Source organism: Cebus imitator, unplaced genomic scaffold (genome assembly GCF_001604975.1).
Source record: "Cebus imitator isolate Cc_AM_T3 unplaced genomic scaffold, Cebus_imitator-1.0 Scaffold94, whole genome shotgun sequence".
Taxonomy (NCBI): Eukaryota; Metazoa; Chordata; class Mammalia; order Primates; family Cebidae; genus Cebus; species Cebus imitator.
Genome location: NW_016107409.1, coordinates 6,681,279 through 6,703,071, shown reverse-complemented (window position 1 = coordinate 6,703,071; position 21,793 = coordinate 6,681,279). Strand labels below are relative to the sequence as shown.

Genomic DNA, 21,793 nt, shown 5'->3' with positions numbered 1-21,793 from the left:
TCCCCCTGGAGGAGGACTAAGGACAACACTAACAAGGGCTGGAAGTGTGATTTAATATTAAGTCAAGAAAACGACCTCTAACAATCCCTGCAGTGGCGGAGAAGAAATCCTAAGAATTGGGGCAAGATGCAGCATGCTTTATCTCTGGCTCTTGAACATCTGAGAGAGGCTCAGGAAGTAGCTTTGCTTAGTCATCATCCATACCTAAAGCTGATCCTCGAGCCACATTCCTGCCTTTGTGGTCTGGATGCTTGGCAGAGTCATACTCAGGGCTGGCACACCCCTTGCTCCAGAAAACCCGACTGGCTTGCCTCACTTCTCTCCTGGGCCCAGCGAGGCCAGAGATGATAATGGTTGGTCAGTGCTAAGAGCCAGGCCACTCCAACCCTGACACTGGCTTCCCTCTCTGCATTTGGCAGAAAATAAAGTGAATAAGAGTCCATTCCAACGCCCCACCCCCGCAACTAGCTAAGAGGCACAGTGACCCTGGGAGATGTCCAGCCAGCCTCCAGGCTGATAGGGAAATAGGCACATGCCCTATCAGGGGGCAGCTCCCTGGAAGGGCAGCAGAGAAAGCAATCAAGGGCACCCACAGGGTCAGAAGGGGAGCCTGAGACTTCGGGAGCAGAAATGGCGAAGGTGATCAAGCGTGCACTGGTTTACTGATCAAACCTCATAGGCCAGGAAACTCCAGGCCTGTGGCAGCTGAACACAGTTCCTTGGTGGAGAGGTTTACTGGAACATGGTGTAGGCCATAAGGAGGCTTATGAGGAGTCCAGCCTTGGAGGAGTCCCACATGGGTCTTCTGAAGAAAAGTTATACCACCCCTCCCCCAAAAAAAGAACCCCACAATCAAATTAAGAGACCCACTGTGGCCCGTAATGGGGAGGGAGAAGAGTTCTGCAGCAATTGTGGGATGAGAGTTGTTCTTCCTGGTGACCAAGCCTGGGCACTTGGGGCCTCAGCTGGCCTACCAGTGAAGTCCTGAGGGTGGTGTCTTCTCATCTTTATTGCTTTCCAGAGAGAAGGGAGGGATCCGAACATCAAAGTGGGAGCCATCAGGTCTTTCGAAGCGGAATGTGCCCCTGCAGGTCAGAGAGAAGCTGGTTTAGAGGGAGCCAGAGCTGAGGCCCTCCTAAGGATCTGGATGGCCCTAGGCCCTCAGCTGCCAGCCACAGAGAATGTGTGAGCCTGAGCTCTCTTCTGTGTAGCTCATGACAAGATGACTGGTCCAGAGACCCAAGAGCCCCTCATGGTTATTCATGAAAAGAAAAATGCAGCTGTAATGGCTCACGCTTATAATCCCAGCACTTTGTGAGGCCAAGGCGGGCAGATCATCTGAGGCTGGGAGTTTGAGACCACCTTGGCCAACATGGAGAAACCCCGTCTTTATTAAAAATACAAAATTAGCCAGGTGTGGTGGCACATGCCTATAATCCCAGCTACTTGGGAAGCCGAGGCAAGAGAATCGCTTGAACCCAGGAAGCAGAGGTTGTGGTGAGCAGAGATTGCGCCATTGCACTCCAGCCTGGGCAGCAAGAGTGAAACTGTCTCAAAAAATAGAGAAAAACACAGCTGTCCAGATTCTGGCCTTTACATACACACCGCATAAACTACCCAATTGCATTTTCAGGTTAAGGAGTGAAACAGCAAGGAAAAATCCCAACTATATGAGCAACTCTGCAGCATCAAATCACCAGACCTCTTTGGCCTAAGTCCTCAGTCCACCAATCATAAGGAACTGAGAAACAGGCAGTAATAGAAAATCAGACAAGTCTCTCACAACAATAAATAGCAGATAAGGCTCCCTCTAAGAATGTCACTTGGCTTAGAGTTAATGGCAAGCTCTAAGCTCTTACTTTTCTGACCTACAGCTTCTGTCTGTGGAGCTGGGCAGCCCCTGCTGCTGCACACTCACTCACCACATGTGCCCACTAGAAGCCTGCAGCGAGACGTGGCTGCTGTACTGGAACGCGGGCTGCTCCTTGGATAACACAGGTTCCTGAAAGGGTTTAGGCAAAATGGGTCAGGCCAAGCCCCAGGGACATGTTTCCTGCACCCCAGGGTCACGTGCTGACTGCCAGTTCATCAGGACTGGATGTCCCCCATCCAGCCAGCACCACAGCAAGCACTCCCACTGCATGGTACACTTCCTACCAGTACCTCCTCCCACAGAATGGTCATTTGGCCTGGGCCTTTTATCCTGGCTCTGGGAAAGATAACCTCAGACTGAATGTCTGAGGGTGCTGCGCAAAGATTCTGGGCAAAGGACCTCCTCTACAGCCTGGAGAACACAGTGAGACCCCATCTCCACAAAAAAAGGTTTTTTTAATTAACCAGGCATATCTGCTACTCAAGAAACTGAGGTGGAGGATTGCTTGAGCCCAGGAAAGTAAGCTATGGTTGCACCACCACACTCCAGCCTGGATGACAGAGCAAGACCCTGTCTCTAAAAACAAAGAACCTACTGTGGAGATACCCTATCCAGTGACCATTCACACGTGCTAAGTGACAGGTACCATGGCAGGTACTCTGCAAACTTCTGCTGCCTTAATTCTCCTGGTGATCATAAGATAATTGGTGTGATGCACATTTTAGCAGTAAGGAATTAAGATTTTGGTTAAATAACTCGTCCAAAGTTATACGGTGAATATATAACTTAGCTGGAACTTGAAGTGACTAGCTAAATCCAAAGTCCTGTTCTTACTCACTTTGCCACCTGCCTCACCAGTCCCCACTAACTTGGATAAATGACTGTTGAATGTGGCCCCTGACACCAGTACTACTTGTGACTTTATTTCTCAGGAGACAGGGCTGAGTAGGCAGGGATTATAAAGTCAGATCTTTTCAAGGACCAGCAGAGGAAGTAAACATGTAAACAGGCAAAGAGGAAAGACCACAGGGAATGGTGGAGGTGTGTGCCCCACCTGACAACATTCAAATTTTGTTTTTTAAAAGACACTATAGCAGTTTTAAAAACTACACAAGTTTTGACTTCAGACTCACTTGGGTTTAAATCTAGGCCCTGCCACTGCTAGCTATGGGGCCATGGGCTAGTCATTTAACTTCTCAGTCTCACTCTCTTCATCTATGAAATGGGTTTTAAGAAAGCTATCTCATGGAGTTGTAAGATTTTTAACCCAAAACAATGCAGTGTGTTCACAAAGTGAGCCTCTGTCTCTAACCACAAAGGAGAAGGAAGCCCTGCACTAAGTCCCCAGGCTGGCCACACAGAATTACTGGACCAGGGATGCTCACCCTGCCCACTACCCCTCGACCTCGCACTGTCTCCAAGGTGCCGGAGAGACTGAATATCCTCCAGTGCCGCTCCCGGAGCTGTACCACGTCACTGTCAAGGTTCTCCAAACGGATACAGTAGCGCCACTGAGGGGGTATGGGACAGAGTTTAAAGAATAAACTTTGGGTAACGCTCCCAGAATTCTGTGCAGAGCAAAAGACAAAGCTGACATGTGCACTGCACAAGTTCCACTCCCACCAGGAGGTGAGCTCCCCCACCTCCACCCTGACCCCCAGGCACACCCACAAGCTCCCCTTCTCCCCGACAGAGACACTCACCCAGTACACGTGGGAATTCTGAGCTTCCTAGGGAGAAAACAAAGACAATTTAAGTCCCACAGGGCAAGACCAAGTGTGTTCCAATCAACATCTCTCCAATGTAGTTATGTATTCCAGGAAGGCTGCAGACAGACCGAGCTGCGAGTATCTGTGGGATAAGTATGATAGCTGGACCATGGCCTGTAAGCCCACAGGGAGGAAGCATCCCTGTTCCTGGCCTCCCCTCTTCTCATCCCTTCAAGATCACCAACAGAGCTGGATGCCAACAGAAATCAGCTACAGGACTCTTACCTTTTTCATTGCTCTCCTGGCCAGCCCTGCCTCCTATCACTGCTGCCTTGGGCCCCTATCCTCCTACTGTCTCCCATTACTGTCCCTTACTATAATACTTTAAGGTAGCCGCCTCCACTACTATGAGGTCCTGGAAGACAGGAACAGTGTTTCATTTACATTTGTATCCAAGCATGCACTGATTATACACACTTTTCTGACTGCAGCTTCTGTCTGTGGAGTTGGGTGGCCCCTACCGCTGCACATGCTTACCGCCAGGCAATATGTAAGTGTGTATAATGTGCAAAAAGTGTGATGCCTACACTGATTTATATTATGTGTATATTCTTCATAAACATGGCTCCCTTTGAGCAAGAAGGAAGAGGCAGGATAAAGGACTCCTTCCTGGGACCTAATGGGTTTCCCTGTCTGCTCTAGGTCTTGGTGTCAGCCATTGGCAAGAGGCTACTCAACAACACTCAACACATGCCACCACTCTGGAGCAGAACCACAGGAACATAGTTTATATTAAGACTACCCTCCCTCAGCAGTCACCTTGAAGACACCATACAGAACCTGGAGGCCCAGGTCAAAGCTTAGGCCTCCAAGAAGACTTCCCTGACCTCCCTTCCACTTAGCACAATGTAAAGGGATATGTTTTATAAATATAAACAAGGAACATGGTTTCTATTTAGACTCCCCTACCCCAGCAGTCACCTTGAGGACACCAAACACCTTGAGGCCTACCCCCGCTAGAAGGAGTCCAGGCTAGCCACATACCCTCATGCCCATGTAGAAGGGGATGACAGTGACACGTATGTTCTCAGTTGTTTCCCGGTGAACATCAGAGAGCTCCAGCCACGGGTGATTCTTCTCTTGCCAGGCCCTTAACGTCTCCCGAGCCACAAAAGGGGGTGCTGGGGCAAGATACAACTGGTTAGTCCAGGCTAACAGTCCAGTGTGATTGCTCCTCCTAGAAAACCCTTCCTAGTGGAGGCCCAGGCAAACAGGATGCTCATACATGAAGCAAAAGTACAGGCTGGAAGAAGGTACAGGACTGCTACTACGAACAAGCCCTGAGGAGCTCGTGTAGTAATATGGAAAGATAATCAGACTGGGAGTTAAGAGCCCTGGTTTTCAGCCCTCACTCTGCTACTAACAACCCTGAGTCACTTGTCCTCATCCCTGAGCCTCAGTTTCCATACCTGTAAGGAGATAACAACCATCTGTCAGGTATGACACCTATGAGGTATAACAGTCTAATAAGAGGTTGAAAAAAGTGTGGAAATAGAGCTTTGGAATTTCTTTTTTTTTTCTGAGACAGAGTCTCGCTCTGTTGCCCAGGCTGGAGTGCAATGGCACGATCTCCGTTCACTGCAACCTCTGCCTCCCAGGTTCAAGTGATTCTCCTGCCTCAGTCTCCCGAGTAGCTGGGATTACAGGTGCCCACTACTATGCCCAGCTAATTTTTGTATTTTTAGTAGAGACAGGGTTTCACCAGGTTGGTCTCAAACTCCTGACCTCAGGTGATCTACCTGCCTCAGTCTCCCACAGTGCTAGGATTACAGGTGTGAGCCACCGCGCCTGGCCCTGGAATTATTTCTATGATATTCTTTGATGAAAAGGCCCTCCCATTCCACCTCCCCTTCTTGAAAGAGATTACCTTTTGTTTGGTCGTACAGAAGAAATCTTTCAAAGAGCTCATGTTGGATGGGAACCTGATCAGTGGAGGTGTAGGGGAGGATGTCTTCATGGCTGACATAGTCCAGGCCTGGCATAGAGATGCAAAAGACAGTGAAACTCATACAGGAGAAGAGAGAAATGGGACTGAGAAGAACATTGTCCCAGTATGTGATAACCCTGGTAACATACCTCTCAGCATCATAATCCCTCCCAGTGGATGACAGGACAACAGAAGCCTCTCCCTGAGACACACCAGACCCCTTCTTGAGAGGCACCATTCAAATGCTAACTACTCACCTGGGATGGCATAGAGGGCCCGGCTGTCATCATGGTTAGCCAAGAAGGTCACAGCTTCTGTCTGAGATCTCTGAGACTAAGGCAAGAAGTGAATCAGGGCTATGTTGGCCACTGTGCAGTCCAAGGCCCTGGGGACCAGGACTGATCTGGGCTCTGTTTGACCTCTTTCCCTCCCTTTGTCCCCAGTGGAATGCAGGGCTTTTCCACGGAGAGGGCCCCCGGGCCCAGCCATCTTGCTTACTTACTATATGTGGGCAGTCACGGGCATCAATCAGCACCTGATAGTAAGTGTGAGTTTTGCCTTTCACCTCCTTAGAGCCATGGCCAGCAGGGTTCTCTGCTCTGTGTGCCAGGAGAAGGAGGCCAAGATCACCCCAGGAGAAATGGAAGCTGTGACTGACTCGGCTCCCTACCCCTCCTGACCTAAATGGGCTGGTCCCTGATCTCAAGGGGCTTTAGCACCAGCTGGACACCTACTGTGCAGCACCTCAGCCCAGCTGCTCCTCACTTGGGGCAAACAATAAGAGCATGGAAGACCACGGCATGGAACCATCGTCTGATGTGTGGATGCCTCTTAAAAGAAGGAGGCCATGCCGAGAAAATCAAATTGCCACCTCAGTCCCCAGGGCCCAGAGTATTCTTGTCTTCTTACATCCCAGGGGCTGTCTGTGATCATTTAATGGAGCTGAACCTTTAATGTATTCTAGGGATGATGTGAGATTGAGGGAAAGACTCCAGCTGAACATCAAGAAATCAAGAAGACTTTTCCCCCAAATGCCCTCTAGGGTACTCATAATGAAAATTAGGAGTGGCTTAGGAAAGCATTCTTGGGAAGCCTAAAAGGACTCTCTGACTATCCCTGAGCACTCAGCACTTTTGCCTCCATGGGTCTTAGTGCCAGAGAGGTACTCTAGGGATGTTTCCAAGGCCCAGGAGGATGCTGTCTTTACCCCTGGTAACCCAAGTACATATGTCTGCCATCTCCTCCTGAGGATACTGTGAGGCACAATGACAGGAAAACTTACTTTTCTGGAGCTGCAGAAGCCACATCCCGGTCATACAGTCTGGCCTGCCAGGGAAACAGGACAACACCTCGGTAGCCAAAAACACTATGAAGGAAAAGCTGGGAGGAAAGAGGGGCCTCCGTGAGTCTGCAGTTCAGCAGATCCATCCAGGTGGGACCCAGACCACAAAGCAGCACAGGTGGAGGCGACTCCAGCGCAAGGTCTTGCTACCTTTTCCCTTGAAGTCTGTGATCAACCAGACCAATGCTGGAACACTCTTATTTCTTCTTTACCTGGCTAACTGTACTCATCCTTAGGTCAATGCTCAAGCCTCCAGAAAGCCTTCCCTGACCTGCCTTCCACTTATCAGCACAATGTCCAGCCACTGGCCATTTGCATATCATTAATTCTCTTCTAGACTATAAACTCCACATTGGCAGGAATCATGTCTACTTTGCTTTCTGATTTAACCCTAATACACAATGCCTGGTCCACTGTAGGCATGCAGAAAAAAAAAAAAAATGTTGAACCAACAAAAAGTCTTCCTTACCTACAATGTCCTAGAAGGGCCTAAACCTATCCCAGTGGACCCAGAACAAAGCTGATGTAGAAAAAGAACCACACACTCAAGAGTTTACCACACTGCAGTCAGTTTTATTACGGCAAAGCATCAAAGGTTTACTTTTCCGAAAGCTTCCTCCACTGGCTTCCCACCATCCACTATGTTGGAGAAATCTTTAGCAACTTGGCCAAACCTCTCTAGGGTCCACACCATCCTTGTCCACACTAACTTGGAAAGAGAACCCAATGACACATCAAGTGTATTCAAATCTAGGAGAACAGAAGCCCCAACTATAAAAATTTGATTCTGGTCTGGCACCAAACATCAAGATACAATGAATAGAAAACCATACCATGTAGGCCTATGACCCAATCTGACTTCTTTCAGAAGCAGAGCACTCTATGAAAATGAAAGACGGGCCAGCCCAATACTTACCTGCCCGGTCTCATATTTTCCATTCTGTTTTGGCACCTCAAACACACCAACTGTCTCCAACACTTTGCCCTCTGGTCGGTTTCTGAGTAGGAAGGAAAAGAACAAGCAACAGAAAAGCTGAGAAGTTAATGGTTACCTATCCATCAGAAAAAGCTCCTGAGGATACTGAGGGGCCAGGGCGATGACAGCAGAGAAGGGTTTGGGGTAGTGGGGACAGCTGGAACAGGAAAGGCTTTCCTCCTCCTTGGTGAAAACCTCCCAGTCTCCCAGTGTTAGATGTGACTGCTCCCATATTACTGCCTTCTCTATCCACATGGCCTTCTTCATATCATGCCCTCACACTCTGCTCAAATGTACCCCTGCTCTTGTTTCTTCCCTAACCTACCCTCTTGACCTCTCATAGCACTTTAACTATCTTGCTCACTTTTTTTTGGAAGGGGAACATCTTTTTTTCTTCTTTCTTACATTTTCTATATCACAAATCATCAAGCAATATCCTGCCCACTTTACATTTCAGTTGTGTCCATGCCTTATCTTTACTAAAGACTGTCAATTCTCTGGGAGCAATAACTGAATCTGATTGGCCGGTACTGCCCCCTTAGGGCCTAGTGTAGAAGAGGGGCTCAAAAAATATTTGTCCTGTATTGTAATTCTATGTCCATCTCCCTCTCTAACCTGGAGCCCTTACATTGCCCTTGAAAAGCTTAATCAGCCGGGCGCGGTGGCTCAAGCCTGTAATCCCAGCACTTTGGGAGGCCGAGGCGGGTGGATCACGAGATCAAGAGATCGAGACCACCCTGGTCAACATGGTGAAACCCCGTCTCTACTAAAACTACAAAAAAAATTAGCTGGGCATGGTGGCGCGTGCCTGTAATCCCAGCTACTCAGGAGGCTGAGGCAGGAGAATTGCCTGAACCCAGGAGGCGGAGGTTGCGGTGAGCCGAGATCGCGCCATTGCACTCCAGCCTGGGTAACAAGAGCGAAACTCCATCTCAAAAAAAAAAAAAAAAAAAAAAAAAAGAAAAGCTTAATCATCTCTAGATTTCCTACTGCACCTAGCAGTCTCTCAATATCGTTTTTGTTCATATTCTCACGGGGGTCTTAAATTGCAAATAGCTATGATCTCTGGCCAATGTCAGTATCTAATATTAGCCACGAAAAACTCAGCACTGTCAGTCACCACTCTGAACAGGGTTGCTCTTTCTAGGAGCACTTCAAATAAAGGTTGTTTCTACTGGTTTTAAGATGTGAACTTTATGCTTCCTCCCACTGATCCCTTAGCCCCTTTGATCCGCCTGTCCCATCCGCGAAGACACTTTCCACACCATCCCCATGGCCTCACACCCCTTTCCCCAAGTCACCTATAGAAAATCGATCTCCCCAGAGTCACTTGGAAAACTGTAGCCTACGAGGGTCCACACCCAAGAGTCTCATTTCCCACCTCTAGCATCTTTCTGAGGGAGACCGTGACCGAATCCGAAGGCTGAGGGTTCAAGCCAAAGCCCTAGGGCTGAATTAAAAAGCTGCCCTCCGATAGCGGTGCTGGGGGGGACCCCAGCAGGGCAGGATTCACTCGGGGAGGGTAACATGTTCCCCCTCAGAGCCAACCCTGCACAACCAGGGCTCTGGGCCGCGTTGGCTTCCCTGCTCCTGGCACATGTCCCAGACAGCGCAGGTCGACTCCCTGCTCGGGACCCTCTCCGGGATCAAACTCCAGTCCCCCTCAGCCGGTCCGGACACCTGGCCTCCGCACTGGCCGGAAACACGCTTCCTGGGCTACAAGCCCCGTCCCCGAGGCCCCTGGCTCCGTCCCTCACCGGGACGAGAGGTGCCTCCGCGTCGTCGTGGTCGCCGCTGGTGAGAAGGCCCCAGTTCCAGCCGCCGCACAGAGCGGCCTCGGCCACCGGGCCCCAGTCAGCGACCGGGACCACCAGCGGCTGCCCACGGCTAGGACCCGCCGGGCTGCACAGGCTGCCATGTCCCGCCCGAGCGCCCGCCGGGATGCTGACACAGACCCCTAACCCACGGCGGGGCGGCGTTCCGCCCCCGCCCCACACTGCCCCGCGCCGCGTCCCCGCCCCCTTGGTCCTCAGCCTTGCCTGGTCCCACCCCGGAACTCAGAGCTACTTCCGGCGCGCGGCAGGTGGAAGTCCCGGTTGGGGTCACCTGACCTGAGAGTCGGCTAGATATGGCGTCTTCTTTGCTAGCGGGCGAGCGGTTGGTATGTGCTTTGAGCCCCGGCGGGGAGCTGGAGCGTGAGTCGCTACCCCGAAAACTGCAGGCGGAACTGGAGGCCGCTCTGGGGAAGAAGCACACGGGCGGTGATAGCTCCAGTGGCCCCCAACGCTTGGTTTCTTTCCGTCTGATCCGGGATCTGCACCAGCACCTGAGAGAAAGGGGTGAGCCCCAATCTCCAGTCCGGGGTCGCCTCCTTGTTTCCAGATCGATTCCTTTCTGAGGTCTTTTCCCGTCACTCCCCTTCCTCCACAGAGCGCTCATCTAGAGAAGCGAAGAGTCACCTCATAAATCTCAGGGCCACCCACTTTCTTCACTCCTGTGGGAATTCCTCGTGGATGACAAATTTGCTTATGCAGTTTCTGCTCTTTTGACAGCCCCCTTCAATTCCAGGCACACCTAGGCCCAATTGACTCTTGGGACAGTCCAGGTTTTTACTAAATACTAATATCACAGATCTCTTCCTTTTTCTCCACATTAAGAATCAGCTCAGCATAGTGAACTTGTAAGAATCCGGATTTCTTTCCACCTCGAAAGCAAGAGTGGCAAAATCTGATAGTTTTGTTTTGTTTTATTTTTGAGATAGGATGGGAAAAGCTGTGTTGAAAGATCTGGCCTGGGAGTATCATGTGAGTTCTAGTCCTAGCTCTGTCACTAATCCCTTGAAGGAGACATTTCTCCTTGCTAGGTCTCAGTTCCCTTATCTGTAAAAGGATGGAATAGGACGAACTGGCACATAAGGGCTTTTGCCAGAATTAACATAGACTAGCCAGAAGTGCAAAGGGTAGATGGCTTAATTGTTACAACTAGAGAGGACCTTAGAAAGAGATTGCTTAGTATCTGTGTCCTCTGAGCATTTAGCATCACTGTGACCTAAACCTATTTAGGGAAGATCTGTGTCACCACAGAAGTGATCTAACCCGAGGGCACAAGTAAATGGCTTACCTGCTAGTTTTAACACTGACAAGATAATTGAGGGCTGATAGCTAAAGTCAGCAGCGCAACACTGAGAGATACCTATATAGAATTATCCTAAATTTGTTTCAATTGAAAATGATCCTGGAAATGAATTAATGTAGAGATGGCCATGTTTTATTTTGGTAGAAAGAAGGGCTAGACCCCTCTTGATCTTAACCCTTCATCCTCAGCTCTGTGGATCACTGTGTTTGTGAAACCTTTTCTTCTCAGATTCCAAACTATACCTCCATGAGCTTCTAGAAGGCAGTGAAATCTATCTCCCAGAAGTTGTGAAGCCTCCACGGGTATGTAAGGGATACATTTGTGAGAATAAATATTGTCTGAGTTGGGCTTATTCATGATACATTGAACTTAAAAATCAACTTTTAGATTTGAAAATTTGTTTTTTAAATCTCTGGGACCTGGGGGAACCAGATATTGTCCTCCCCATTGACTGCATGGAAGATTGAGATCCAAAAAAAAGCAAACAGTTTCAAAGCAGTGGAGTTGTAACTAGTATGTGGGTCTCCTGATACCTTTAGCAGTGCTTTTCCCCCCGGAACCAATGATTGTGATGTGCTTTCTAACAAGCTGGGAATATCATTCTTCTCATTTGATTTTTCTGCTTCAGAACCCAGAACTAGTTGCCCGGCTGGAAAAGATTAAGATACAGCTGGCCAATGAGGAATATAAGCGGATCACCCGCAACGTCACTTGTCAGGTAAGGGCCTGTTCTTCAGCACATGGACTAAGTAGCCCCTCAGAGTAGGACCCTGCACTGGAAGAAGGTACAGAGGATTAAAAAAACATGGAAACTTGGTTTATATACTGTTCAGGGACCACAGAAGCTCTGCATACAAACTAAATACAGTTCCCATCTCACTCACTGAGCCCCGGCGGGGAGCTGGAGCATGAGCATCTACCCCAAAAATTGTGGGCTGAGCTAGAGGCCGTTCTGGGGAAGAAGCACATGGGTGGTGATAGCTCCAGTGGCTCCCAACACTGAGATGGTGACCAATTCTTAAATATCATAAAAGTGGGGCCGGGCGTGGTGGCTCACACCTGTAATCCCAGCATTTTGGGAGGCCAAGGTGGGCAGATCACAAGGTCAGGAGATCAAGACCATCCTGACCAACATAGTGAAACCCCATCCCTAAAAAAAAAAAAGAAGAAGTGGGAATGAGTCAGCTGGGCACAGTGGCTAACACCTATAATCCCAGCACTTTGGGAGGCTGAGGTGGATGGATCATCTAAAGTCAGCTGTTCGTGACCAGCCTGACCAATATGATGAAACCTCGTCTCTACTAAAAATACAAAAATTAGCCTGGCATGATGGCAGGCACCTGTAATCTCAGCTACTAGGGAGGCTGAGGTAGGAGAATTGCATGAACCGGGGAGGCGGGGGTTGCAGTGAGCCGACACTGCACCGTTGCACTCCAGCCTGGGCAAGAAGAGTGAGACTCTGTCTCAAAAAAAAAAAGTGGGAATGAGTCTTGGAGCCTTTCTTCTTCTTCTTCTTTCTTCTTCTTTCTTCTTTCTTCTTCTTTCTTCTTCTTCTTCTCTTTTCCAGATGGAGTCTCACTCTGTCACCCAGACTGGAGGGCAGTGGCAGGATATTTGCTCACTACAAACTCCGCCTCCTGGGTTTAAGCAATTCTCGTGGCTCAGCCTCCCGAGTAGCTGGGATTACAGGCATGTGCCACTACACCACACTAATTTTTAGTAGAGGTAGGGTTTCACCATGTTGGCCAGGCTGGTTTTGAACTCCCAACCTCAGGTGATCCACCTGCCTTGGCCCCCCCAAAGTGCTGGGATTACAAGGTGAGCCACTGCACCCGGCCATTGGAGCCTTTCTTCTGACAGGACCCCCTACTATTCTCTGGCATGCTCCTACCCTGGAACAGGAGAGGAGTAGATGGGTAGTGGCAGCCTATGTCCTCTCTGAAATGCTTGCTCTGTGGTCCAGAAAAGAGTCAAAATGGTTCGAGACAAAAGAATCCATGGAGAAGGCAGAGTTAATGTATTAGGCAATAGAGAGGGCTGAGCCCAGACTGACAAATGGATGCTCTCTGAGCTGCTTCTATTCTGAAATCATCTGCTTTTTCTTTTTCCCAGGATTCAAGGCATGGTGGGACTCTCAGCGACCTGGGAAAGCAAGGTGAGGTACTGAGAGATCAGGCTTCTAAAGCCTTTTCCTGAGATGAGTTATGACACTCAGGCTTGCTGTTTGACTGGAACCCAGTTGGTGGGGGGTGGCAGCCATGAGATAAGAGCACCTCCTAGAGAATGTTGAACTAAAGGTTTCCTCTCTGGCTCCTCCTCAAAGTGAGATCATTGAAGGCTCTGGTCATCACCATCTTCAATTTCATTGTCACGGTGGTAGCTGCCTTCGTCTGCACTTACCTTGGAAGCCAATATATCTTCACAGAAATGGCCTCGGTGAGTAGGCACTTGGGCAGTGCAGGGTGCCCTAGGTAGGGGTGTTAGTGGGTAAGGGAGAACGTATGTGAAGTGCCTTGTACAGGTTAGGTATTGAACAGATATTTATGCTATTAACAAGGGGAGCATTGGAGCTTTCCAGCAGTCGTGGGGGTGTGGGGAGTAGGTAATAACTCCAGAAGAAGCCACATTGTCTTCCCTTCCCCCAACTTAGAGGGGGATTGGGGGCTCTGCATCCTCATTAAAGGTGCTGGGGGTACAGAGCTGGGTATTGGCCTGCATCCCTTAAGCTTGGTTCTGCCCACCTCCAGCGGGTACTAGCTGCATTGATCGTCGCCTCAGTGGTGGGTCTGGCGGAGCTGTATGTCATGGTGCGGGCAATGGAAGGCGAGCTGGGAGAACTGTAACTGTAACTTGGTGCTTCGTCATCAAGCCTGGAGAAGACTCTGGGGGCTCCAGGTTCCCAATTCCCAGTTGCCAACTCAACCCCTCAGACTTTTTGTACTCAGCTCCAGTTATTTAGAGGACCAGCCCAGGCCACCTGCTGTTTCTGTGTGGAGCCCAGTCTTCTGTGAATTTCTAAAGGGAGCAGTGGAGGAGATTGAGATAATATATCTTTAAAACGGAAAAAACTGATCTTGGTCTATCAGTACCTTTTCCTGAATCCGGTACCCACCTGCCTTCTCCAGTCCCATTCTAGACACTGCTGGGATTAGGGTTTTTTCATCAGGGGCAATGAAATCCAGGCCTTGCCAGAAGTAGACCATACTGCCTTGAACTTGTCCATATGTACAAACTGATCACCAGCTTTCTCCAGACGTTTTTAATGCAGACCTGTAATTGAGTTCAGAAGCCTCCAAGAAAACAGGAAAGATCCCCTTTCTCCAGTTTGTGCTGGAAGAGGAACTGATCAGAGGATAGACATCAAATTAAAGAAAGATGGGTTGCTATAGGATGGTGGAACTGGAAGCAAGGCAGCTACCTTTTTGGAAAAGGAAGTGGTATTAGGCCCCTTTTCCATAAGATAAGACAGACTCATAGAGATCAACTGACCAGCTGTGGTCCTTCCTCTGTTACATGGAGCCAAAGATGCCTATGTTTTCCTGAAGTCTTGTAATGTTTAACTTCTGAGAACTTAGTGGTGTGATGATAGAATCTGTATAGTGCACTGAAAAGGATGTCAACCTTAGTTATTTATCCAATAAATATTTATTGTATCCAAGGTATTCTTATTTTAACTCCTGTGACAACAAAGCACAACCATTTCCACAGTTCTAATTGTTCAGGGTCTGATCCTCATGGTAGACTCTTTCTTTTGTTCATTGTATGTACTCCTGTCATTTTTATTTTTCCAAAGCACTTTTCTGTTTTAATAAATTATGTACTCATTAACTCAGTAGACATTTCCTCTACAATGTTTGTGAGTTTCTATTAGTTGGGAAAAGTGTCAACTGTGTGAAGAAAAAGTAGGTGGCATTTTACAGTGTTTCCAGTAACCTGAGCTGTATAAAATTTGTGTTAAAAAGCTACACTGAGGCTGGGCACTGTGGCTCACGCCTATAATCCCAGCACTTTGAAAGGCCGAAGTGGGTGGATCATAAGATCAGGAGTTTGAGACCAGCCTGACCAACATGGTGAAACCCTGTCTCTACTAAAATACAAAAATTAACCATGCATGGTGGTACACACCTCTAATTCCAGCTACTCAGGAGGCTGAGGCAGGAGAATGGCTTGAACCCAGGAGGCGGAGGTTGCAGTGAGCCGACATTGCCCCATTGCACTCCAGCCTGGGTGACAGAGAGACTCCATCTCAAAACAAAACAAAAGCTATACTGGGCCAGGTGAGGTAGCTGATGCCTGTAATCCTAGCATTTTGGGAGGTTGACGTGGGCAGATCACTTGAGGTCAGGAGTTGAAGACCAGCATGGCCAACATAATGAAACCCCATCTCTACTAAAAATACAAAAAAATTAGTCAGGCCTGGTGGTGCATGCATGTAATCCCAGCACTTCGGGAGACCAAGGCAGAAGGATGGCTTGAGCTTAGGAGTTTGAGACCAGCCTGGGCAATGTGGCGAAAGCCCATCTCTACAGAAAAATGCAAAAATTAGCTATAGTCCCAGCTGCTCAGGCAGCTAAGGTGGGAGGATCACTTGAGCCCGGGAGGCAGAGGTTGCAGTAAGCTGAGTCTCCCTGGACGACAGAGTGAGACCTTGTCTCAAAAGAAAAGAGGGATGGGGAATCAGATGCCCTGTCCTCCAGTTCTCAGCATGTAGAAGGGGGGTCTCTCGTCTCCTAGCCACTCCTGCCTCACTATGCCTTGCTTTCTCTAGTGCACGCTGAGTCCAGGGACTGCTTGGCAGGAGGCAGGAAGAACAAGAAGTTTGGGGCCTCCTCAGTTTCTTAGGGCCTGTCTGGAGAGGGAACTAGCATTTACCAAGTTTTTTGCAATATGTCACACACCATGTAAAGGCCTTTACCTACATTATTTCTTATACCTCAAACAGAGAGCAAACAAATATCCCTTTTTTTTAGTCACATAGAGTTCCAGAGTTGCCACGGTTACATAGCAGAGTCAGGATTTGAATCCAGTGCAGACCGCAAACACTATGGTTTTCTCTCCGAAGCAGAGCAGCTCCAGAGGTGGACATAACTGGAGTGTTCTAGACTCAGTGGGACCAGGAGCAGGGGGTGCCAGCAGAGGCTCTCATCTCCGCAGGGTCTGTCAGTCAGAGCCCTAAGACCTTCAATTAACTATCCCTCTAATCCCAGCAGAAGCTTAGGTAATACCTCCCACCAAGTATCTGTGTGGAACCTGGCCCTATTTAGGGATTAGGCGATGGAGATAAATTTCCATGGCAAATGGCCCTTGTCCCCATTCATTTGCAGAGCACAACAATCCAGATTAAGTTACAGAGTTTGGGTTTTATTTGGAGATTAGTTGGTGTTACAGATGATGGTGATACCAAAACCCAATGCTGCTACACCCGCCTGCATCCCAGATCTGTCAGGTTGTCTCCCAGCCCCACGGCAAAGGGCAACCAATCTGATCTTTGTGAAAATTCAATCAACATAAGCCCCAGCCTCCTATCTTTGCTTTATTACTTTAATGTCACTCCCTCTTCAGATTCATAGTTCTGATTAATTTGTCCAGGTGGTCGGCGGTCAGGAGAGGGGGACCTGACCCATAAGAAGGTGGCTTTCCAGCAGTCGAGATTAGGAGCAGCACTCTCCTCTCCTAGCTCACTTAGCAGTTAGCAAGGTAATGGCCTGGAGAGACCTCAGGAGACAGGAGGCTGCCCCTTCAGACAGTGAGAAGAACTGGGGACCAGGCCTGACAAGTGGAGGAAAACGGCCCTCACCTCATCCTTCTGAAGGTACCTCCTGCCACAACGATGGGCATATGCCCCAGAGGGGCCAGGGTGTGGGGTGACGGGAGTCAGACCCCAGTCTGCATAGGACCTGCATCTAGGCTGGCCTGGAGGCCTGTGTAAGGGAGGATGCCTGAGTTAAACTCCCTTCCCATAGGGAACTCCTTTGCGTAAAAGGTGGAGGCAGGGGATCCACTTCCAATGTGTTCAATCCCGGGAGGGGCAGAGTGGGCTACAGGAGTCTGAGGAGGGGTCTTGCAAGTTCTAGACCAAGACCAGGAGTAGTCCACATTGGTGACAATGGCCGAGGCATAGATGAGGTCAGACAGGCTGTGTAGTGACATCTGGGGAGTAGCTTGCTCTAAAGAAGGGTGGACCCCTGAAGCCCCAGCCAGTTCCCATGGGGCTACAGCTTTAGCCCCTTCCCAGGCCTGCCGTGGACCCAAGCTAGGAGCTGGACAGGAGGTGTGTTGACACATTGAGGTGTGCTGAAGTGTGCCACTGGAGGGTGAAGGCCTGGCATTTGGGGATCCCAGGGCAGCTGGAGGGTGTCTGGAAGAGAACAGAAACTCTGGGGGGACTCAGGCCTGGGGCTTAGACTTCCTGACTTCCTGTTCTTGATTATTTTGGCCCAGCAGTTCTGGAACCACACCTGCTAGGAAAGAAGAAGGGGTCTAGTCTGGCCCCAGCATCCCATCCAGCCAGGGAGAGGGGAAACAACCTGAAGGCAGGCTACCCAGCAAAGGGGCTGTGGGCCAAGCCCGGAAGTTGGCTGTATGAGAAGTCGTCACAGCTCATCTGTATCTTGGCCTCAGGAAGATGAGTGACCCAGGCCAGGTGCTCACAGGTGCTGATGTCAGGGTAGGGCCATGCTGCAAACACCCTCTCCACCTCCAGCAGTTGCCCTTTGCTGAAGGCGGTCCTCTTTCTCTGGTGGGGACCCAACCTGCTGGCACCACCTGCAGGCCACGGTAGAGGATCAAACCAGGATCAAGCCGGATTCCCTGCAAGAGCCTCCACCCAGCCTCAAAACCCTCAACTAACCCCGAAGTCCCTACTCCCACCCCTCTTCAACCTTCCCTCATCCCACCATGCCCCACGTCCTCACACTGCTCACACTTCCCCCATCAGATCACCTGCTGGGGATGCATCCATAGGGCTGGCCATGGAGCTGGCAGAGAGTAAGGAGCCAGAGGGCCATGCCAGGGCAGTGCCCACACCAGACCCCTCCATTTGGGTTGTATCCTGCTCAGGGTGGCTGGCCCTGCCTCCAGGAGGGGAGAAGTTCAAGTAAGGCAGAAAAGTTTCAGGGGAAAGAAGGGAGGCCAGAGGCCGAGTTGGGCTTATGAGGGTACAGGTGGGGCAAATTGTGTAGCCCCTGGCCCCTGCCCCTCCAGGGCCTCACAAAGGAAACTGGACCCAGCCTCCCTCCTCAAACCTCAAACTCTGGCAGTCTGTACCTGAAATAGTATACTTCATGAATATCCTCCTTCCAGGAAGCCAAAGAAAACCATCTCTCCAGTTCTCCCAGGGCACTGGCTGCCCCTTCTGGAGCCCTCAGTGCTCTGGACCTGACTACCTTCAGGGGAGAGGGGATGGAGTCCTCTCCCACAATTGCAGACTGAGCTGGTGAAGTGGGCCAGGATGAGAAGGATGGTGGAGTGACAACGGGATGAGTGGGAGCCACCTGCTTTCAGCAGGACTGGGCAACAGATGTCACCACCAGATTGCCCTCAGGTCTGCTTTAGAGCTTTGCCCGCATCTAACCCTTTCTCCCTCTGGCCCCTCAAGAGCCAGATGGACTTCCTGGGGTTCTGAACCTGGAACCAGAAGAGATTCCACAGATGCACTTGAGGGGTTCTAAGAAAGATGATAAAGATGTTTATTTGTACAGTATTCTCTTCCTTGGACATCTTCTGAGCCACTTTTTCTTTTCTAATTTTGAAATTTTTTTAATTTTATTTTTCTCTGTCACCCAGGCTGGAGTGCAGTGGTGTGATATCTGCTCACTGCAGCCTCAACCTCCCAAGCTCAAGCGATCCTCCCACCTCAACCTCCTAAGTAACTGGGACTGCAGGCACGCACCACGATGCCCAGCTAACTTATTTTTTGTAGTTATTGTGTTTTGCTGTGTTGCCCAGGTTGGTGTCAAACTTCTGGGCTGGAGTGATCCTTGTCTCTTGGCTTTCTGGGATTCTGTGATTAGAGGTATTCTCTGTTTTGTCGGTGTACCTGTTTGTGCCTTTTTTGGTGTGTGTTTTGTTGTGCTTTTTGTTCCGGATTTTCTTTCTGCTGCCTTTGTTGGCGTGGCATGGCAGGGTCATATTTCACTGCAGGTTCTACCTCGTGGGTCCCTGGGCTATTTTTCTTTGAGACGTGTGTGCTTTTGGATTTTCCTTCGGTTTCTGCGGTTTGCTATGTCTGCTGGTCTTGTTGGGGCCGCTCGCGGGCCCTGTCCCGTTACTTCCAGAGGGGCTCCTCTTAGGTTTGGGTTTGGTGTCTCAGCGTGACTGGTTCCCGCCGTGCTCGGGTGGGTGCGCTTCTTTGATTTCCTTTCAGCATGGACCTTTCAGCTGAGCTTTTTCTCCCCAGCCTATTTCCGGTTCTTTCTCGTCGGAGACCTTAGTTTTTTTGTGAGGGCGCAGGTACTCTGAGCTTTGGTGGGTAGCCTGGTTGCTTTGTCATCGTTTGTGGGGGTCCCGTTCCTTCTTGGTTGGTGTAACTTCTTTCTTCTTTTGCTGCTCTTTACTTTTTGGTATATTTTTTGAACGTCTTGTAGTGTTTGTTTCTTTTCATGGGCTAATGGACCAGCTAGCCTGCTATGGTCGTATTGCAGTCTTATATTTTCTTATTTTTTTTTTATTTCTATTTTTTAATTCTCTCAATCCCCCGATCCAGCGACACCCCCTCGGTCTGTTGGTTTGCTGCCTCTCTCCCCTTCTCGGATGCACGGATATTCAAAGCCTCGGGATGGAGAGATGTTTACCGATTTACTGGCGAGCTGGAGTGCATAAATAAATAAATAAATAGGCGGGGTTTCCATTTTTCGCTTTTGTTAAATTGGCTTTTAAGGCACCAAGGTTCAAAGGGGGCAAGGAGGGCCTTTCCTTACTGTTAAAGGGTTCATTGCACCAGGAGGGGTTATGGTTCTTAATTTTTTCGCCCCCCATTCCGGGAGCCCCCGGTTCGTTAGGGTTATTTCTTGATGTCTTCTCCCGCGCCTTAGTCTTGGGCGCCTTCATCGTGGGTGTTTTCCAGATCAATGTTAGAGAGATTTATGAGGGGTATCCTTGACTTGGATTTCGATGTGTTGCACTTAGATTTGGTACACGTTTATTTAATTCTCCTTTTTAGATCTCTCCACTTTACACTCTTATCATTTCCACTTTTCTCCTCCTTACGTGTTTCCTTGTTATATTTTTTGGTTGTTTGTTTGTTGTTTTCTTGTTTGTTTTTTTCTTGTCTCCTTTTTTCCTGTCTCTTTTTTTTATAAAAGAGGTTTTCAATACCCATTTTTAGACTGCATTCTAGCCTGGGCAATAAAGCAACACTTCCGTTCTCTCTCCCTCTTCCTCTTTCTTCCTCTCCTTCATCCTTTTTCTTTCTTTCTCTCTTTCTTTCTTTAAAAAAAAAAAACAAATTGTGAATGTGCTAGAACTATTCTAAATCCTTTCTGCACACTTACTTAATCTTCTCAAGGACCTTGTGAGCTAGAAACTGATGATTTCCATTTTACAGAGGAAGAAGCTGATACATAGAGAGGTTAAGGAACTTGCACACAGTCACTTACAAGTAAGTGGGGTCAAGTTCATGCAGTTGGTTCCAGAGATTAACATTTTTGGGTGATTTCATATGTCTGTGATTCATAAATTTTTGTGAAAGAAAGCCAACTTCTCTTTTAATATACTCAAAGTGCTGGACAGAAGTTTAACAATTCCATTGGTGTAGCCTTTTTTCTCAAGAATAATACTAGATTCAAACCAAATCAGATAAATGGCTGCCTAGGCACCTTCCCCTTCTCTACTAAATGTCCTCTTAATTTAACCAAAGTCTCAGAGAAAACCAAAATCCGTCCTTTGAGTTTCAGATGAATTGCCTCACATTCCTATCTGAGGAGGGTTTGCACCCCTTTTGCCTCCTGGATTCTAAATGGAAAGAGAAGGTGTGCCTTTCCATACTGCTGGTCAAGTCCCAGTTCTTTCCACAGAAATATTAAATCTATCTATAAATATATGTATCACCACATTGTCCACTGTGGACTGTGGGCTTTCTCTAACATGTGGATCTGGATGTCAAAAATCCAATCTCTTTCCTTGATTTACACACACACACACAAGTCTTTGTCCATTCTGTTTTGTAATTTATATGTACTTTAGATCCTTTGCTGAAGACTTGGATAAATAGAGGGGTTTATATGATACCAATTCCAACAAATTAAAACAATTTAAAATTGATGTTATCTATTTTTTTCCCTCAACTGGGGCCTGTACTAGGTGGTTCAACACTCTCTTTACCCTTCTGCCCAGATCCTCACTAGCAAAAATAGTACACTTTCCTTTTCTTATGCCGAGCAAGCCAAACTTGTCTTTCTCCTATCTTTTCCTTCCATAACTTTCCTTAGGCTTTTTTGCCCAATTCTTTGCATCAGGCTGGCTCATCAAGGTAGGAGAAATTCTCAAGTCAGTTGCTTAGATAGTATGTTTTCTTAGATGGCACTAAGATCATCCACAACTGGAATAAGTAATGCATCTCTGAGACTGACCAACCTTGACAATTACATAGCAACTTTCAACATCCCATTTTAATTCTCTCTCTTACAACTCAAGGCAACTGCCTCTTGTCCTTTGTTCAGAAACCCAGGGTGCAGGATTCATTAACCCTTAACTAATATTCCATTCTAGAGTTTGTGGGCTTCTTGGTGTCAATGTTGTTTTTAATTTTCTTCAACCCTTGAGGCCACTGACT

At 48.6% G+C, this 21,793-nt stretch overlaps 3 protein-coding genes across 4 annotated transcripts; 1 reads left to right on the top strand and 2 right to left on the bottom strand.

Annotated features, from left to right (window-relative positions):
• Positions 1-29: 29 nt before the first annotated feature.
• POLDIP2 (DNA polymerase delta interacting protein 2) lies at positions 30-9,955 on the bottom strand. The gene is made up of 11 exons (XM_017536015.2): positions 9,645-9,955; positions 7,828-7,909; positions 6,852-6,949; positions 6,072-6,168; positions 5,827-5,902; positions 5,510-5,617; positions 4,627-4,763; positions 3,577-3,603; positions 3,259-3,384; positions 1,923-2,002; positions 30-1,085 (listed from the first exon to the last, which is right to left on the bottom strand). Exons 1-11 carry the CDS (start codon positions 9,803-9,805, stop codon positions 971-973), a joined length of 1,107 nt encoding a protein of 368 aa, XP_017391504.1. The 5' UTR covers positions 9,806-9,955; the 3' UTR covers positions 30-970.
• Positions 9,949-14,870, top strand: TMEM199 (transmembrane protein 199). Of its 2 annotated transcripts, none has more exons than XM_017536019.2 (6): positions 9,949-10,226; positions 11,251-11,324; positions 11,651-11,740; positions 13,135-13,177; positions 13,346-13,458; positions 13,770-14,870. In XM_017536019.2, exons 1-6 carry the CDS (start codon positions 10,016-10,018, stop codon positions 13,863-13,865), a joined length of 627 nt encoding a protein of 208 aa, XP_017391508.1. In that variant the 5' UTR covers positions 9,949-10,015; the 3' UTR covers positions 13,866-14,870. The 2 variants fall into 2 exon arrangements, with proteins under 2 accessions (XP_017391508.1, XP_037597062.1); XM_037741134.1 differs by having other exon boundaries at positions 13,749-14,870.
• A 1,082-nt stretch (positions 14,871-15,952) lies between these two features.
• Positions 15,953-18,010, bottom strand: SEBOX (SEBOX homeobox). Its single transcript, XM_037741133.1, is given in 4 exon segments — positions 15,953-17,345; positions 17,348-17,483; positions 17,630-17,787; positions 17,965-18,010. Coding segments are annotated over 4 exon segments (774 nt in total). The 5' UTR covers positions 17,996-18,010; the 3' UTR covers positions 15,953-16,896.
• Between the last annotated feature and the right edge of the window lie 3,783 nt (positions 18,011-21,793).

Coding starts and splice junctions, on each gene's coding strand:
- POLDIP2 (XM_017536015.2), bottom strand. CDS start 9,805: ATGGCAGCCTGTGCAGCCCGGCGGGTCCTAGCCGTGGGCAGCCGCTGG. Junction 6,950..7,827: donor GAAAATATGAGACCGGGCAG/GTAAGTATTGGG, acceptor CTTTCCTCCCAG/CTTTTCCTTCATAGTGTTTT. Junction 3,385..3,576: donor AGAATTCCCACGTGTACTGG/GTGAGTGTCTCT, acceptor ATACCCCCTCAG/TGGCGCTACTGTATCCGTTT.
- TMEM199 (XM_037741134.1), top strand. CDS start 10,016: ATGGCGTCTTCTTTGCTAGCGGGCGAGCGGTTGGTATGTGCTTTGAGC. Junction 11,741..13,134: donor CCCGCAACGTCACTTGTCAG/GTAAGGGCCTGT, acceptor TCTTTTTCCCAG/GATTCAAGGCATGGTGGGAC. Junction 13,459..13,748: donor TCTTCACAGAAATGGCCTCG/GTGAGTAGGCAC, acceptor GCATCCCTTAAG/CTTGGTTCTGCCCACCTCCA.